The 18,593-nt window shown below is 33.4% G+C and overlaps 1 protein-coding gene across 5 annotated transcripts in view; it reads left to right on the top strand.

Annotated features, from left to right (window-relative positions):
• Window positions 1-18,593, top strand: part of DYNC2H1 (dynein cytoplasmic 2 heavy chain 1) — a 369,486-nt gene that overhangs the window by 108,831 nt on the left and 242,062 nt on the right. For all 5 annotated transcript variants that reach the window (XM_073808267.1, XM_073808266.1, XM_073808265.1 and 2 more), the window contains 9 exons: window positions 389-502; window positions 1,534-1,676; window positions 5,921-6,005; window positions 7,796-7,950; window positions 9,488-9,625; window positions 14,977-15,090; window positions 15,677-15,837; window positions 16,793-16,916; window positions 17,735-17,856. In XM_073808267.1, coding sequence (XP_073664368.1) covers window positions 389-502; window positions 1,534-1,676; window positions 5,921-6,005; window positions 7,796-7,950; window positions 9,488-9,625; window positions 14,977-15,090; window positions 15,677-15,837; window positions 16,793-16,916; window positions 17,735-17,856 — 1,156 coding nt within the window. The remainder of the gene's footprint in view (window positions 1-388; window positions 503-1,533; window positions 1,677-5,920; window positions 6,006-7,795; window positions 7,951-9,487; window positions 9,626-14,976; window positions 15,091-15,676; window positions 15,838-16,792; window positions 16,917-17,734; window positions 17,857-18,593) is intronic.

Here is an 18,593-nt window from a genome sequence, read left to right as displayed (position 1 = left end):
TAATATTAGGGGAAGATAAGGGGCAGAGGAAGACTGTGGGTATTATATTCCAGGAAGAGGGAGTATTTCATTAAATTTTTGGAACACAAAGAAGTTCATTGAGGCTAGAATACAAGGTCTTGTGGGGTTGGGGTAGAGAAGGACTTGGAAAAGCAGGTAGATGGCTAGATTATGAACTGTCTTTAATGGTTTGCTTAATCAACTGAAGGCTATAGATGTAGATTTGTGAATAATATAGAGGGTGATAGGGTTTGTTTATTTTTGAAAACAAAGCTTGAATAACATCAGATTATTTGATTACAAAAATAGAAGAAGCATTGTGTGTGTAAAATGTGTTTTGAATTAGTGTAATGCAGGTAAAACTCAAAAGAAATGTAATGTTCTGTAGGTGAAGTTCCTGGACTCTACACTCTTGAAGAATTAGAGCCCTTGCTGTTGCCTCTTAAAGATCAGGCTTCACAGGATGGTTTTTTTGGACCAGTCTTCAATTACTTCACATATAGTAGGTGCCATAGAATTCGTTAATCAATTTAAACTATGTTTCATATGAAATAAATACCATTTAATTTGCATTATTTTCTCATTAGCAAATAAGTAGCATAAAGGCTAACCTATAATAAAAACAAGTTAGCAAAATTTTAGTGAAAGGGAAGGGTGAAAGTATGGTAATGTTCTTTGGAATATTTACTTTGTTGCCTTTGTTTCCATGTGGTGAAATTTGTGCTTTAGTACCTCCTATGTTAGAGAATTATTGAACTATTTAGATTGTGCCAGACTCTGTAGTGTTATTTTTTTGGAACTAAAGAAAGTTTGATTACTGCAGAAGTAGTTTCATGTGCACTGTAGATATCTAAAATTGATAAACAAAAAATAAGGCAATGATGGCAGCACCCAGACGTGACTATTACATTGATCTTTATTTTTCTAAAAGAACATTTATTATTGATGAAATAGAGACAGTTGTTAAAGAGCTACCCTCCCTTCTGTCCACTTCAAGTTTACAGGGAAATTCTACTACACCTTTAAGAAACCGATCATCTCAATGCTATTTTAAACTGTTTCAGAACATAGAAAATAAAGGAAAGTGTCCAACATAGAAAATAAAGGAAAGTGTCCAAAATCCTTTTTACAAAGGGAAAATGATATTGTCATTGAAAGAAGGAAAAGGTATTTCTCCTAAAAGAAAACCAGAGATCAGTTTTGCTTGTGAATAATGAAACAAAAATCCTTGAAAGAAAAATTACAAAATAGAATCCAGTGTCATGTTTGAAAAGTAACAGCAGTATCATACCTTTCTAGATCTTTTATCCTAGCATACACATACACACACACACACACACACACACACATACACGTATTTTTTAACCAAAATAAAAATTATACTGTAATACTGTTTCATAGCTTGTTCTTTTTATAAACAGCTCCTACCATCCCATTTCAAAACATTTTAATTTCATAAAACCAGACCATATATAGGTTTCTTCAATTATTATTATTGTAATATTCCAAGAGTATAATTTTCTTATTTTTTAGGAATTCAACAAAACTTGCATATTGTCTTGATAATGGATTCTGCAAATTTAAACTTCATAATAAACTGTGAGAGTAATCCTGCTTTGCATAAGAAATGCCAGGTGTTGTGGATGGAGGGTTGGTCACATAGCAGTATGAAGAAAGTAAGTTTAATGTTTAAATATGGAAGTAAAAAGTAAGCACATTTTTTTTAAAGTTATTGATTGTCACAACTTCCCTTTGGTGTTTATTATAATATTACCTTAATTGTGGCACTGAAAATCTCTCATAAGTTTGAAAATAACTCTTTTCTTCATACTCTTGTATTTGATAGTTTAGTTGAGTATAGAATTTTAGGTGGAAGATTATGTTCTTAATTAAGGACCACAGAGATATTATTGTACCTTAAAAATTTTATGCATTTCATTATTTAGCCTATTATAGGCTAGCTTATGATAAAAATATCACAGCAATAATATTAGCTGTTGTTTAAATTAAAATTTAGATGCTTTTTAAAAAATCTGTTATTGCTATGATATGTGTTCAGAGGGGGATGAGTTTAAATTGTGAACTCATAGCACCGTCTCAGCTGGAAGCCTTTTATATCGCTTCATTTGAATTAATAATAATTTTCAATATTGTCTTTTTGAATGATACTCATATTCCCAATCATTCATTTCTTTATTTTTGTATAGTAGAAGTGCAGACTAATGCCTGTCATGATTCAGAGGAAGGAGTGTAATTTGAGATAATAGACAAGGTTTTAGAGTTGAGATGATATTTTAGTTAGATTTCAGTAAGTAGGTAAAGGAGAGGAAAGTTATTCTAGTCTGTGGAGGCCAATGAACAAGAGGTATTCATTAAGAATTAGTAATTATTGGGTGCCTAATACATGCCACTATTCCATATATTGGGGATATAGCAGAGAAAAAGACAAAAGTCCCTGCCCTCATGGAATTTACACTCTTTTGGGGGATATTTGGGGGGAAAGCTTTCTAGGTGAAGAACCTGAGATGAGAGCATGCCTGGTGATTCTGAGGATCAGCAAGAAGCCAGTTCATTTGTAACAGAGCGATAAAGGCGAGAGTAGTTGCAGATGAGGTCAGTGAAGTAAGAGAAAGGTTAGGGTGGGGCTTTGGATGCTATTATAAGGATTTTGGCTTTCCTGGAAACAAGTAAGGGATCCCTTGGAGGCTTTTGAGCAAAACTATTCTAATGGTTTAATGGTACTACTCTGGCTTCTGAGCTGAAAATAGACCATAGAAGACAAGGAGGAAGCAGTCATAAAGCTATTGAGTAATTCGGCAAGAGACGAGGATGGCTTGCTCTCAGGATGTAGTGGTAGAGGTGGTGAGAAGTGGTAGATACTGGGTATGTTTTGCAGTAGAAACGATAAGATTTGTTGACAAATTGTAATAAGGTGTAAGGGAAAGTGAGGAGTTAAGGATACCTCCAAGACTGTTGGCTTGAGCACCTGGAAGGATGGAATACCTGTCAGTTGAGGGGAGACTTTGAGAAGAACATTTTGGGAGGAGAATATGAGGTTTTCAGTTTTAGATGTGTGAAATATGAGGTGTTAGACATCTGAGCTGGAAGATTGAGAAGACATTTGGATATATGAGAACGGGGAAAAGGTCAGGCATACAGGTAAAATTGTGGGAATTATCAGAGTATAGCTGGCATTTAAAACTGTGAGAAAAAAATATCACGAAGGAAGTGAATGTTGGCAAAGAGAGGAGAGATGCAAAGGCCGAACTCTGGGGCACTTCAACATTAAGAGGTTGAGATGAAGACCAGGAACCAGCAAAGGATACTGAGAAGGAACTGCTTGGGAAATAGGAAAGCAGGAGAGCGTGTAGACAAGTGAAGCCTAGAAGCCAAGTGAAGACAGCATTTCAAAGGAGTGAGGAAGGATGAATGGTGACACATGAAGGTAGACAAGGCCTGGGAACTGATTGTTGCATTTAACAGCATGGCGTTCATTAGTGACTTTGATAAAGCAGTTTCAGTGAGTAGTGGAGAAAAAACATATTGACCTGTTTCAGAAAGAATGAGAAGAGTGGAGAGTGAATATGGTCGCCTCTTTTGAGGAATTTTGTTATGAAGTAGAAGATAAAAATGGGTCAGTAACTGGAGGAAGTGGGGGTTAAAATGCTTTCTTTCTTTTTTAAAAAAATTTTAAGTTGAGACAAACTGTAGCATTTTCATACACTGTTGGGAATGCAAAAAAGATGCAAAACATGTATGTTACATGAAAGACGGGAAAATTGCTAGAGCAACATCCTTGGGTAGTAGACAGCATATGGGTCTATTGCACAAATGAAACAATTAAGGATAGGCCTTTGCTTGTAGAATGGAAGCATTATCCTTAATAACAGGAAGGGAAGCAGAGTACAGGGGCACAGTTCCAAGTAGGTGGGCAAGTGTGGTATGGGAAGTTTTGGACACTTCTGGATGTTTCTGTTTTCCCAATGAAATAGGAGGTAAGATTATCAATTGAGAGAAAAGTTGAGGGAACAGATTTTGGAGTCTTGAAGAGATATTAGAGGATATGCAAAATAGTAGTTTGGAAGAGGGAAAGAGTGAAAGGTTTAGGAGAATGGAGTATAATAGCTAGGTAGCATTAAGGGTTCACGTGAGGTTAGTGATTATAAAGTTCAGTGAGGCCAATCAGCATAGTTGTGTGTTTTTTCTCCAGTTACATGTGCACTCATAGGTGCAGACCTTCAATAGGTGGTGACTTGCATTTAACCAGGATTGGGGCTTTGCTTTGCTACTCGAGTATGACAAAGCAAGTGAAGGCCAAGGGAGCTGAGAAATTATGGTAGGAAGATGGTGAATGACAGTATAAAGATTGTTAAATTAATAGATTGTAGGTCTTGGTGGAGTCTGAGGATGATTGACATTGCAAATGGAATGAGCTGGGAAGACAGGAGTGTAGTGGTAGAAGAGTGGGATATTTGAAAGTGAGATTATGAAATGATTGCAGTTGCTGTTAGTGACAAGGTATCAGGGTGTGACCCTTTGAAGTGGGGGTGAGTGGCCGGGAAAAAGGTGATAGAAAACAGAAGGAGAAGAATTCAAGGAATCGAGAGGTCAGGGTATTAATAGGAATTAATAGGGTTAATATACTTATTCAATTCTTTTTAGAAAGTGCCATTTTTATCCCCAAGGAGGGAGAGTGGAGGCAAAGGGGAATGTGGGTAAATCCAGGCAGGAAAACTTTGCTAATGTAGAATATCGTTTAGGGATAGAATGTTTCCTACCCCTCCCAACTTTATTGAGGTATAACTGACACATAAAATTGTATATATTTAAGGTATACAACATGTTGTTTTGTATATTTTTATGTTGTGAAATGATTACCACAATCCCGCTAACTAATATAAGGGATAAAATTTTCAAGAAAGTAAGTTTCCAAAGAAACAAATTTCCATTGATTTAAAAGTGTATATTTAAAATATTCTCACAGTTACTTAAGTGTTTTTTCAGAAATCAGTGAAGGTATTTGAAAAAATAAATGTTCTTTGGCTCAAGAACCATGGCACTTTCAAACTTTCCATTAGTTAAGGAATCTTTTGGCTTAATGGTTTATTCAGTCTGAGAAATTCAGAAAATGATTTTTTGACCTAATTACCTAGATTACTTGTACTTCCTCTTGTTAGGAATATTAACTGTATCAGATGAAAGAAGTTGAAGGTTTTGGCTTAATTTTAAAATTTCAGAGTTCTACTTATTTTCTTTTTCCCAGAAATAGAGTTAAAAATTTTTTTTGTATATTTTGAAATAGTATTCTTATAAGATTATAATATTTTCTTTAATAATGATGATATCTGTTCATGGAACTTTATTTTCTTATTTGTGATAGTGGCAAAAACCTAGCTATAGACAATAGATAGTTTTTAGAATTATCAATTATGTTGATGGCAGTTATGTTAATTATCAATTATGAAATTATTTTTGTTTAGTTTTAGTTATTTCTTATTTAAGAAAGCTAAGCTTCCTTCCTATTCCTTTATGCCATGAAGGCATTTTATTAGTTTGATGCCAAATAAAACATTTATTTTATTATTTTACTATTTTAAATGGCATCTGTGATTATTTTCTAATTCAATCAAAAATGTGATTTTCTTCATTTCAAAAACTCTAATCATTTTTCAAGCGAGATGTTGAAGCTTTTCTATATGCTATTAATTTGCAATACATTAATGGTTGATATGTGACAAAATCTTGACTAGGAAATAATGTCCTCTAAAGAATCCTAGAAGAAAAGTCCAATTGAGACTGTTTCTTTTTTTCTTTTTTTGGGGTGTGTGTGTGTTAAAGGTTTTTTAACCTCTGATATTGGATTTACTTAAACTTTTTTCCTACTGAATTGAGGTTTAAAGAAATGCTCTTCCTATTTTAGATACCTGAAATGTTATTCAGTGAAACAGATGGTGAAGAAAAATATAGCGACCAAAAAAGAAAAGAAGAAAAGAAAAAAAACTCAGGTAGTATTTTGATGAAATTGACTTTATCTGATTTTTATTGATGAAATAATTCCTGATTTCTAATGTTATAGATCCATTAAAGATTCATGATGATTATGAACTGGAATAATGCTAAACTAACTAAGTTAGGTTTTTTGATGCAAACTAAACTTTTAAGCCCTCTTTTTTTAAAACTAATGTTTATGTCATTTCATATAGGACCTAACAGCATATCTGTTGTTTAAAATTAAGACATTAGAAATGTACATTTTTGACCCAAATGATCTAAAGGACTTACTTATATAGGGTTTTGGGCTAATAGCCTAAACTTTTCATATTAGCTTATCACTTAGGTATGTCAAAGCACTCAATTCATATGCAAAATTGTGTTATGATTCTTTGAGTATGGACATAATATTTTCTTAACTATAATGTTCTCTTTATTTTCTCCATTTCCACATTAACTTTGACTGTGGTCTTTTTCTTTTATACCATAGCATATTTATTCATTTATTTAATCTAACCATCTAATTATTAAATATTTATTGAACTTGTTTTATATTAGGTACTGGACTGGATACTGGAGATGACTTAGGATAATCTAGTGGTAGCAAGAAATATGTTATATATAAACATAAAATTTTGGTATAGCAGGATAAGTGATGGTAGAAGTTTATATGAAGTACATTGGAAAGTAAAGCCTCTACCTAGCAGATACTAAAGGAAATGCACTTTGCCCAGACGGGCAGTTTGGGGAAGGTCATTCTGGTTAGAGTGACTAGCATGGAAAAGGCTTGAAGAAATAAAATAGGCATTTTTATGGAACTATAAATACCCTGAAGGGCTAAGACATAGGATATAATAAATAGTAGAGTACTAGATGAAGAGAAAAAGGTAGGCAGGGTTGGGTAAGGAAGAGCCTTCCATGTCATGCTAAAGAAGGAATTTGGATTCTGACTTGTGGGTGATTTGGAATAATTGAGAGATTTTTGGTAGAGATGTAACCAGAGGCTTGTTTTAGAAATGTAAGTCTCTGCGTGTACCCCTTTCTTCAGTTATGAAAAATAGATTGGTGTACAGAGAAACCAGAGGTACTGTAGACCAGTATAGAAGGCTATTGCCTTCTAATCTAAGAGGAAGGAATGGACTTGGGGAGATATTAGGAGGTAATCTAAAGAGGACTTGGTTATGTAATGGCTGTTGAATGCAAGGAAGAAGAAGGATGCAAGAATATTTCTCAGGGTTCTGCTTGGAAAATTCATTAGAAGTTGATTTTATTCACTGAGGTAGGGAATACAGAGGGAAATAGGTTGAGACCACGAGAGGGAGACGGTATGTTTGGTCTTGTATATATTGGATCTAATGGGAACTTGTTCTTAATTTTTTGGCTTTTGAAGTCCTGTTTCTCCCTGTGTAAATAAGAGTGGATAGGTGTTACTTGGTTTGGTATCTCTTTTCCATTCAAGTAGCTTTTAGTGAGCTTGCTTTTGGATTACATATTATGTAGTTCCAGTTAATTTATATTTTATGACAAGCTATAGATTTATCTTTCTTGCAGTAATAAAAATTGTCAGGGGAAATATATTACAGTGGAAGGATAGAGACCAATGAAATTAATAATACAAAATTAATAAGAAAAATGGAAGTTGTGAATGGATAGGAATGCCTGTGCACCTTTAAGGCAAAGATGTTATCTCATATTTATAATTTCATTGCTTAGAAGTATCTGGCAAGAATAAATATAGTTAAGTTCATTTTCTCTAATTCTTAATGGATCGTACTTATATTAAGTCATTTTTTTCTCTTTCTAGTTGATCCTGATTTTCTAAAATCATTTTTATTAATCCACGAGTCTTGTAAAGCATATGGTGCTACACCAAGCCGATATATGACCTTTTTACGTGTGTATTCTGCCATTAATAGCAGCAAGAGAAAGGAATTATTAAAAAGACAAAGTCATTTGCAGGTACAATATTGGTAATCTTAAATTATTTTATCTATACATAGGGGACAAGGATTATGTAAATCACAATGCCATGTTGCCATACTTAATATAAATAAATATTGTACTGTATTAAATGTCTTGGAAAACTGTCTCACTTACCTGTCTTTATAGCCCACTAGATTATAGTAATGGTTTTGTAATTTTTTTTTTGTTTGAATAATTATTTCTTCACTACATGGTATTTATGTGTTTTTGATAGTTTATGGTGCTGTCTTTAAATGTCTTTTTCATATAAATGTGTTTTAGAAATCAGAAATGCCTATTATTAATTAACACGTAATATCCAATATTATGCTTTATAATAAACTTTAAATTATATTTATAATTATATTTTTAAAATATATTCTTAAAATTATATTTTATAAACATCTTCTTATCCATGTCACTTGACTTGGTACGTTCTGAACAGTTTTCTTTTTGTATTTCTCTAACTGCAGAGCTTAAACTTAAGCATGGTATTAGAATGTCAGCTTCAGATTCTGTCAGAGAGCATTTCCTCTGCCAAGTTCTTGCTTCTCTTTGTGAGGGTCGTAAACTAGGAACATTAATTGGCAGAGTTATCTTTATTCTTCTTTCTAATGATTCACTTTCATTTATATTAAGCCACTAACTCTACATGCTTTGGAGGGGTAATTTCCTGATTTAGTTCTCTATGGTGTTTCAGGTAAATCACTTAAAATCACTGAGTTGCAGCTTAATTGGGTGAATGTGTTGAGTACATTAGATAAAATTCAAACGTAAAGAACCAGCGTGATGCCTGTCCTCTGTGCTGGGTGCTCAGTAAATACTATTTACATTCCTTTTTTTTTGCCATTACTATCTTTCCAAATCTTCTGATTTGTTATGTGACAAAAACCCAATCATATTAAAGAAGAGAGGGAATATTTTTCATGTTTATTCCTTGGATTATCCATGGGCTGTGGAATGGGGTGTTATAATGGCCAGGCGTGTTATAATGGCCATGGTCAAACAACCACCCAAAGAATAGCTGAAGCATTTTGAGTGATTGCTTACCAGACCCATTTGTAAGGCAGTCTCTTATAAAATAGTTGGGTAGTGGACAGACAAACCAAGTCACGTCCAATATAAAAAGAGTGGCCCCTGAGTCCTTCTGCCCAACCAATGAGACTGAAAAATGGGAAGGGTTTACAGAATTTTTTTTCTTTTCTATTTTCCTTCCTGTCTAATGCAGTGAGTAAAAACCCTACTATTTAAGCTATCTAATATCTAATATATGTTGATCCGTTCAGCTTTACTGTGATGCTTTAAAATCTATCTTTCTCTAAAGCCTCTGTGGAGTCTTTTACTACATCTTAATGAGTACACAGTTGAATAAATCATTATAATCGGCAAGACGAAAATACCTAAGTCCACTTGCAAATGTAGTATATGTACACATTTACATTTATGCTTGATTCTTTCTTATAGACTTTGTTTACTGTATGTATATAAAATTCCTTTTCTTTTAATATTGTCAATCAACATTTTATTAATGTAGGCTGGTGTATCTAAACTAAATGAAGCTAAAGCTCTCGTGGATGAACTGAACAGAAAAGCTGGAGAACAAAGTGTATTACTTAAAACTAAGCAAGATGAAGCAGATTCTGCTCTTCAAGAGATCACAGTATCAATGCAGGTAATGTTTAGAGTAAGCTCAACGATGCAAACGATAGAAAGGTCATTTATGCCTGATTGTCAGTCAGTGTGAAAAATGACATTTTTACTTATGTGGATTTAAAAAATATTGCTTGTCTGTGCTGAGTAGACTGATAGCGTTGTGTACTTGAACTTTTGTGGAAGAATGTGTTATTTTCCCATATTGTTTGAAATCAAAACTATATTATCCTCAATTGTTCATACACTAATTTATCTATAATATAAAAATATAAACATTTTAATTGGTGTAGGTTTGTCTGTAACTGATTTTGTTTACCCTCTGTTAGTTAATATTTCCTTTTATTTTTCTTAATATCTCTTTTAGGCTTCAGGGGTTTTCCCTGTTTTAAATATTCTCACGATTTACAAAATAAATCTATTCATTCTATTTATACTTTCATGATATTTTTAATATTTTGTTTATATCCTCTTTTAACATTGCCTTTCTTTTGTTGAACCCTCTCAAGGGAGATTTCTCTCTGTTCTTTCTTGCTTGGGTATTCTTTTACATTTGCACACCCTCTCAGTATGCTTCTGTCCATTACCTTGCTTTTTAGTACTGATTACATACTGATTACCACCAAATCCATCTTTTTTGTCCTTCAGCCCTATCCTTCCTCTGAACTTCAGACTCAAATAGCCGATTATCTGTTAGACATGTCTTCTTGAAAGTCTCACAATTCAAAACAGATTAAAAACTGAACTTATAATTTCCTTTTCTGTATTCCTTCCCTCAGTTTATGGTACTACACTATAGCTAATTATTCAAGACAGAATTTATAAATTGTTAGATTTCTGTTCCCTCAATTCATGACTCTAATGAATCATTAAATTCTATTAGTTTTACCTCCCTGATTTGTCTTAAATATGTTTCCCCATCTCAATGTGGGTGACTATTAACCTTACTTGAAGTCCAATGCCTCTTTTATTTAAATTAACTTCAGTGTTTATCAGACTAGTGTATATATCTCAGTAAAAGTAAATAGTATAAAAAAGTCTTAAAAATAACAAAGTTGGAGGGCTTATGATATAAAGACTTACTATAAAGCTACAGTAGTCAAGGTAGGGTAATATTGGTGTAATGATAGGCATATCGACTATCGGAACACTGTGGCATCCAGAAACAGACTCATGCATACATGGTCAATTAATTGTATACAAAAATACTGTTTAAATGGGGAAAGGGTGGTCTTTTTAAAAAATGGTACTGGAATATTTGGAGATCCATGAAGAGAGGAAAAAAAACCCTCAAACCTTTACCTTACAACTTATATGAAACGTAACTTGACATGGATCATAGACCTAAATGTAGAGCATAAAATTATAAAACTTTAGAAGAAGATATGAGAGAAAATCTTTATGATGTTGGGTGAGGCAGAGCTTTCTTAGATATGATACCAAAATAGAAGAAGAAAATAAATGATAAATAGGATCTTATCAAAATTAAAACCTGTGCTCTTTGAAATAAATTCCAAAGAAAATGAAAGGCAAGTCACAGACTGGGAGAAAATATTTACAAACGTGTATTTGATAAAAGACTTGTATCCAGCATGTATAGAAGTGATTACAACTCAATGCTAATAAAACTAACAATTCAATTTAAAAATAGGCAAAAGATTTGAACCTGCCCTTCATGAAAAAAGACTTATAAAGGGGCCAGTAAATACATGAAAAGATAGATGCTCAACATCATTAATCAGCAAGGAAATGTAATCCCCTTATTTTTTAGTATGAGACCTCATTCTAGCCCTTAGCTTTGTAGTGCTTAGCCTGGTAATTACAAATCCAGAGCTTCTTTAACTTAGTTTCTCAAAAGAGTAACCTTTTTTCCAAACTTCTGATAGTTGGGAAGGGGAGTGGTATGACTCCATAAACTGCGTATTTAAAAATGTGTTCTAAATATTCTGTGAAGACTTCACAAGGCCTCAGCTATTTTTTAATTTTCATCAGCCACCTGTAGCATTCTCTCCTAGAGCCTTCTGGCTTGTTTCATTTTTTGCCTGGTTACAGCTGCTGTCCTGAGATCATTCTTTACCATCTTGGTTTACGCCTTCGTTTCTGTGGAGCCTATCCCCAAAAGCTTGGTGAGAAAGGATACATGGGCGATAAATTTTGAGATCTCACATATATGAACATTCTTCTCTGTCCTTGGTTGGTTGGTTGGTTGTGTGCTGGGAATAGTATTCTGGATTTTGAAGGCATTGTTCCATTTTCTCCTAGATTCCATTGTTGTGATTGAAACACTCAAAGCTATTTTAATTCCTGATCTGTTTTGGGGTGACTTGTTGTTTTTTATTTTCTCTCTTGGAATCTATTTTAGATCTTTGTTTCCATTTTTCTGAAAGATGTGGTGATTTGCTTTGCTTTAGGTTTATTTTCATCCACTGTGTCCAGTGTGGGTTCTTTCTACCTGAAAATTTATCTGCTTCAGTTCTGGGAAATCTCCTTAAATTATTCTATTGATAAATCCTTTTCCTTTATTTCTCTGTTCTTGCTTTTTAGAATTCTTCTTATTATTTGGGCTTTGGGCTTACTGGTCTGGTTCTCTAATTTTCTTATATTTTCTCACTTTTTTTCTTCTCTATGTGCTCTACTTTCTTCAAAATTTCTTCAACTTTATTTTTTAACCCTCCTATTGAGTTTTTCATTTCTGTTAAATTATTTCTCAGGAGATTTAAAAAAATCTCTAGATGTTTCCTTTTGGCAGTAGTGTCCTTATTTGTTGTTGTCTCATTGTTGCAGTATCTCCAACTAGCTCTCAGAGGATATTTTATGAAGTTTCATTTTTCCTGAATATTTTTTTTCTTCTGAATATGTTTTATTATTATTTTTCTTACATGATTGCTTTATTCTCAGTTAAAGAATAATTCTTAGTTATTCACAAAAAAAGCTTTCTTTTCATGTTTGGTCATCTTCATTGAAAATCTGAGCGTGGAAGGGAGGTTTGTTTATTGTGAACTTCTCAAGAGGGTTATCTGGACTGATTTGAATGGCATAAGCAAAAGATTTCACCTGGCATGTCAAAATAAATTCCTTGGCAGATGGAAAATCTTCAAAGCAATAACATTTGCAGATAATTGATGATTATATACACATTCAGTGTTTACAACATAAATTTATGGACTGCCTGACCTGGAAGTAATAGATCAGATAATAAATTTAATTTTCATACTGTAAAATTTTAGCATAATTTTTTATCAAGGAATTTTAGAACCAAAGTAATATAAATACTTATCTGAAGCAGCTAGTCATTTTTATTGTTAAGAGTATCTGTCAAATACTTTTTTTTCCCTTCAGGAAATTGAAGGCATCGTTCCATATTCTCCTAGCTTCTGTAGCTGCGATTGGAACACCTTTAAATTTCTTACCTTTAAAGAGTAATTTGAAAAAAGTAAAAGCTTCATAAAGAATAATATCATTGATAACTATATATTTACAAAAGGAAAATATTCAGCACTCCGTGTGCCTATGTACCTTCAAACTAGTGAACATTATTAAGATACATTGAGTACTATGCTATTCTTTTCTCTGGACTGTTCTGGGAAGAAGTATTTCTAAGACTGTAGCTAATTGTATTACTTAGTAGAGACCCAGAAGAATAACTCTGCATCTTGTATTATAAGTTAATAATTTTGCTCAATTATAAATTGGAGACATTTCTGTTTGTTATTTTATACATAAGTATGGTAGGGAGAGACAGCTTAAAAACCAAACCGTACAACTTTTAAAGCTAGCAACTCTAGGTTTGTGACATAAGGAAAGAACACACTAAATGCTGTAGTCACTCAGAATAGATATAACTTACAATTGGAAAAGTAGGTTAATAAAACACGAAGCACTTGAGTTGGGCCTGTAAGCGTGATTTTGATATTGTGGAGATGGAGAAAAGAACTTTCCCTGTTGAGGAGCGGTAGCAGAGATACACAGGTAGAAACCCTTGTGGAACATAGAAGATATCAATTGCGCTCACGTGTCAGGTACCTGAAGAATCAATATATTGGCAATAGGACACAAGGCGTTAGTATTGTTCTTGTTGTTGGTTTAAACAACAGAAATTTATTTCTTCCAGTTCAGGAAGGGAGAGAGCGAGAGAAGAAAACTCTCTGGTCTCTTCTTTTTTTGATTTAATTGAGATATAATTGACTCATAGCACTATATTAGTTTCAGGTGTACAATGATTCTGTATATGTATATAATGTGACATGATTACCACAATAAGTCTAGAGAGGATGCCAAGCATTAGTTTTTAAACTCCTTGAATGATTATAATATGGTTGAGAATCACTGTTGTTAGGATTCTTGGAAGGTTTCTTGACAAATTTTTTCCCTTGGTTTTTTTTATAGTATAATAAATAAATAAGTCAAACACAAACATTCATAATGTTCATCCATTTTTATATATGTGAGACCCTTGATTTTTGTATTCATGAGCAAAGAGGTCATGTGTTAATATATCATTTAGTGTTCTTTGAATCTTTACTAATTTTTGTTCATATATTTGCCATATTATTGTGTCATGATTTCAATTAATTTTTTTTTTTTTAAAGCCTGCTCTTTTTTTTAAATGCTTGGCTTTTTATTTATTTATTTATTTATTTATTTTTGGCTGTGTTGGGTCTTCATTTCTGTGCAAGGGCTTTCTCTAGTTGCGGCAAGCGGGGGCCACTCTTCATCACGGTGCGTGGGCCTCTCACTATCGTGGCCTCTTTTGTTGTGGAGCACAGGCTCCAGACGTGCAGGCTCAGTAGTTGTGGCTCACGGGCCCTGTTGCTCCACGGCATGTGGGATCTTCCCAGGCCAGGGCTCGAACCTGTGTCCCCTGCGCTAGCAGGCAGATTCTCAACCACTGCGCCACCAGGGAAGCCCTCAATTAATTTTTGTCTAAAATAAAGTCTAGAAACAAAGTTCTAATATACTATAGATTGTCTCTAAGAATTATTACTATTCTACTATTAGAATTATAGAAGACTTCTATTTTCAGTTTTCTTATTTATGAAATAAGCATAATATTTATCTCAGGGTTGTTGCAAGTGTTAAATGTATATTATTATGATCATTTTCTAAATTATGCATTTCGGACATGTTTGATTTTTAAATAGTAAGCATTTATTACTTTGCTATTCAGAAAAAAATAAATAAAGCATACTTCTTAATAGTAAACATAGAGTAATTTATATCATGTTTCCTAGGCATTTTAGAAACTCTTATGCCAATTAATATTAGAAAAGCATTTAATAGAAAGTGCTATTTTAAAATAACATTTTTGGTATCATGCTTTTAAATGTTGAGTGCATTAAAATTGATTGGAATGCTATTTAAATATTCCTGTAGGATGCTAGTGAACAAAAGACAGAACTTGAAAGACTAAAGCACAGAATAGCAGAAGAAGTCATTAAAATTGAAGAAAGGAAAAACAAAATTGATGATGAATTAAAAGAAGTACAGGTAAGTTAAAAAAAAAAAGGAAACAGTGTAAGAGCCATTTACATTTTTGATTACCAACTTTACATAGGAGTTTAAAGCATAAGTCACTTTCTAATAGTATTATCAATGTGGCTTTCACTCAATACTATTTATAAAAGAGAAGCGGGAAGGAAAATCTGCTAGGAGGAGTAAGCAAATTAACTGATGGTTGTTAAAAATAATCTTTGTTTTGTGTGAACCATGTTGTTTTGACTGTAGAGGAAAAAATATTTTGTAGATAAACTCTTAGGCTTTTTTTCTTGAGACTTGATTAAATAAGCAAACAAGTCTTAGCATATAAAGAGCCTCTTGAAAATGGCAAATTGTCTCAAAACAAATTAGATTTTCCAAATTAGACTGTTGTAGTTATGGTGAGAAGAAACTCTTACTTTCTCAATTTGAACATTTTGTACTTCGTGTGTTTCAGGGCATTTTGATATTTGAAGAGAACGGATATTAATAACTAGAGTCATTTTTAATAAAATGACAATAAAACATTATTTGTAAAGAGTTAGTGATTTTTTTATATATATTTTTTGAAAGTAAAAACGCCCTTTTCGTGTTCTAGCCTCTAGTCAATGAAGCTAAACTAGCAGTTGGAAACATTAAGCCAGAATCTCTTTCAGAAATTCGTTCACTGCGTATGCCACCTGATGTAATCAGGGACATTCTTGAAGGAGTTTTAAGAATAATGGGTATCTTTGATACATCTTGGGTGAGCATGAAAAGGTAAGTTTTTGAATTTGTGAAAAATGTTATTTCACCAATGAATTATACATTCTTTTGTATTTTTAAATATTTCTTATATTGCTTCTCAAACTGAATTTCATCTAAGTACCTACCTGGTTACACACTTTCCCCTGATATTTCAAGATGGTCTATGTAATCATATATCAAGATCTATATTTTCCTTTCTCTATAAGTGATTGTTAAAAGTGTCAAAGGAAAACAGGAATGCCTTAAAGTCTTTAAGAACATCTTAATAAACAAATATTTATTTGGTCCTCACACAGTATAGAGCATTGTGTTTACTGTGATTTACTGATGAAGTAAATATAGTCACTATTCTCAAAAAGAATCTTGGATTCTTGGCAGAGACAGAGAGACACAGGGAGCAGGCGAGAGCCCCATAAATTATATAAGAGTGATGTAAACTGGAAGAGAAAAGGCTGATTATTAACTCAGTATGCAATTATGCAGCTTTAGGTTTCACAGTATAACAATGGTATTGTGGTTTGTGCTGTTGTTCAATTCCATTTAGGACTTAGGCTGATAGTAGAGTTCTTTTTCTATCTGAAATGGGAGAGAAGATTTAGATTGAGGGAGCACTTTAAAATCTTCCTTATAAAGGAGTCAGAATATTTTCTTGCATATCCTAGAATGTATTAGTACCCAGGGGCTCACAAAAAGGGATTTGGGTAGAGTTCAAGATTATAATTCCTTCATTTTATTGCTTCAGTGTATTCACAGAACATTAGAAAAACTGTTGTGCATCTTTCTGGAGATCCTCGTCTATAAAAAATGACGAATGGTACTTTAGAAGCTTAAGTACTTTAAAAGTACCCTATTTTTGGTTAACTAATAGATTAAAAGTATTGTATACACCACTTTGTTAAATTGATATTTTTGTTAAAAATAGCAAACTTTATTTAGCCTTATTTGAAGTACTATGCTTTAATTTCAGTTTCCTCGCAAAGAGAGGTGTGAAAGAAGACATAGCAACCTTTGATGCACGAAATATTCCAAAGGAAATAAGAGAGAGTGTTGAAGAACTTCTTTTTAAAAATAAAGGATCTTTTGATCCAAAGGTAATTTTTAACAGTTGTGCCATAAATTCCCTTTCCATACTATATAATATTCTCCTTGTCAAAATATGATGATTTATCATTATTGATTGTTTAGTTTACCTAAAAACTAAAAGTTCATTATAATAAGTTGTAGGTATTATAGCTGGGAAGCATTTACCAGAAGAATTAGGTAAACTATTGTAGAATCTAGAGGGTTGGGGGAAGGTTTATTATCTTAAGTGGTTTTTGAATCTTATGATCTGCTGTCAGCGGTAAGTTCCTAACTAGTCATAACTTCCAACTTGCCTGTATGCTTTTATTTCTTCTAGTATACTTGTCATATAATAACAGATATCTCTCTTGGAATACTTATATCTAATTTCAGCGAACAGTTTAAATTCCATGATTCTGGTCTTTTTTATATCCTTTATTCAAAATGTCATGTACTTCTTCTTTGACATCAATAGCAATTGTTTGAAAATTGCTTTTATCTAGTAAAGATCTATCTTGTATATTGAAGAGAAAGAATTGGTGCTTGAACATCGTTGTGAACGGCACATGTATTCATTTTAAACGTGGCTGATAATTACTTATGTCAATGAAATGTCATTATATTAAAGATTGTATGTGGTTCAAAACGATTTATTCTTAAGAAAAAATAGTGTATGTATTTTTCACTTAATCAAAATAGCAATTCACTTTATTTTTGCTATAAACCAAAAACTTCATTATTCGGGATAAGTTATTAAACAAATGCTTAAAGAAAATACACTAGAATTAACTTTGCCTTTATTTGAAATTAAGTTAAGATGCAGGATAATTTCTCATGTATTTTTCAGAATGCCAAGCGTGCCAGTACCGCAGCTGCTCCTTTAGCTGCCTGGGTTAAAGCCAATGTCCAGTACTCCCATGTCTTGGAACGAATTCAGCCTTTGGAAACTGAACAGGCAGGATTAGAATCGTAAGTGAAACATAAAATAGAAATAGTTCTAGCCTTTATTTTCATCAATCTAATGACCTAGTTATATTATTAGGATTTATTTCTTGTCTGTATCTAAAAAGGCAGCAGACAACACTGAGTCATTTAAATACAAATTAAGAATGTAGATCAAGATGATGGAGTGGAGGATGTGGAGCTCACCTCACCTCACAAACACATCAAGAATACATCTACATGTGGAACAATTATCATGGGAAACTGACTAGAAACTGGCAGAAGAACTGTACAATTAAAGCTGCAAGAAAGATCTGTACATAATTGGGTAGGACAGAAAAAAAGGCATTTGGTCAGGAACTGAGCCCCTAGGAAGGATCTGTAAGAAAGAAAAGTTCTATATGGGGGGACCCTTGACTTGAAGAGCGAGGAGGTTGAGCCACACACTGGGCATACCAGTCCTGGGCTCCTGCGTGGAAGAGACAGTCCCCCTCACCTGCTGGGAAATCTACTGAGACAGACAGAAGGGCTGGAAAAGCCTAGACTCTACTTGTGAGGAGTGCTCGCATGCTGGCTTGCTAACAAGCAGGGTCGAGAGAGTTTTGCATTAGTGGGTGCTGCCTTACCACTTCCCAATCCGAACGGGCAAACAACCCAGGCCCACTCACTCCATCCCTGATGCAAGATTTGCACACAGACTTGGTCTAGCTATGGAGAGACAGACTCTGGAGGCTGGGGTATGATCCGGTGGAGTCATGGAGGCC

Source organism: Tursiops truncatus, chromosome 8 (genome assembly GCF_011762595.2).
Source record: "Tursiops truncatus isolate mTurTru1 chromosome 8, mTurTru1.mat.Y, whole genome shotgun sequence".
NCBI classification, from domain to species: domain Eukaryota; kingdom Metazoa; phylum Chordata; class Mammalia; order Artiodactyla; family Delphinidae; genus Tursiops; species Tursiops truncatus.
This window is presented reverse-complemented; position numbering and strand designations above follow the sequence as displayed.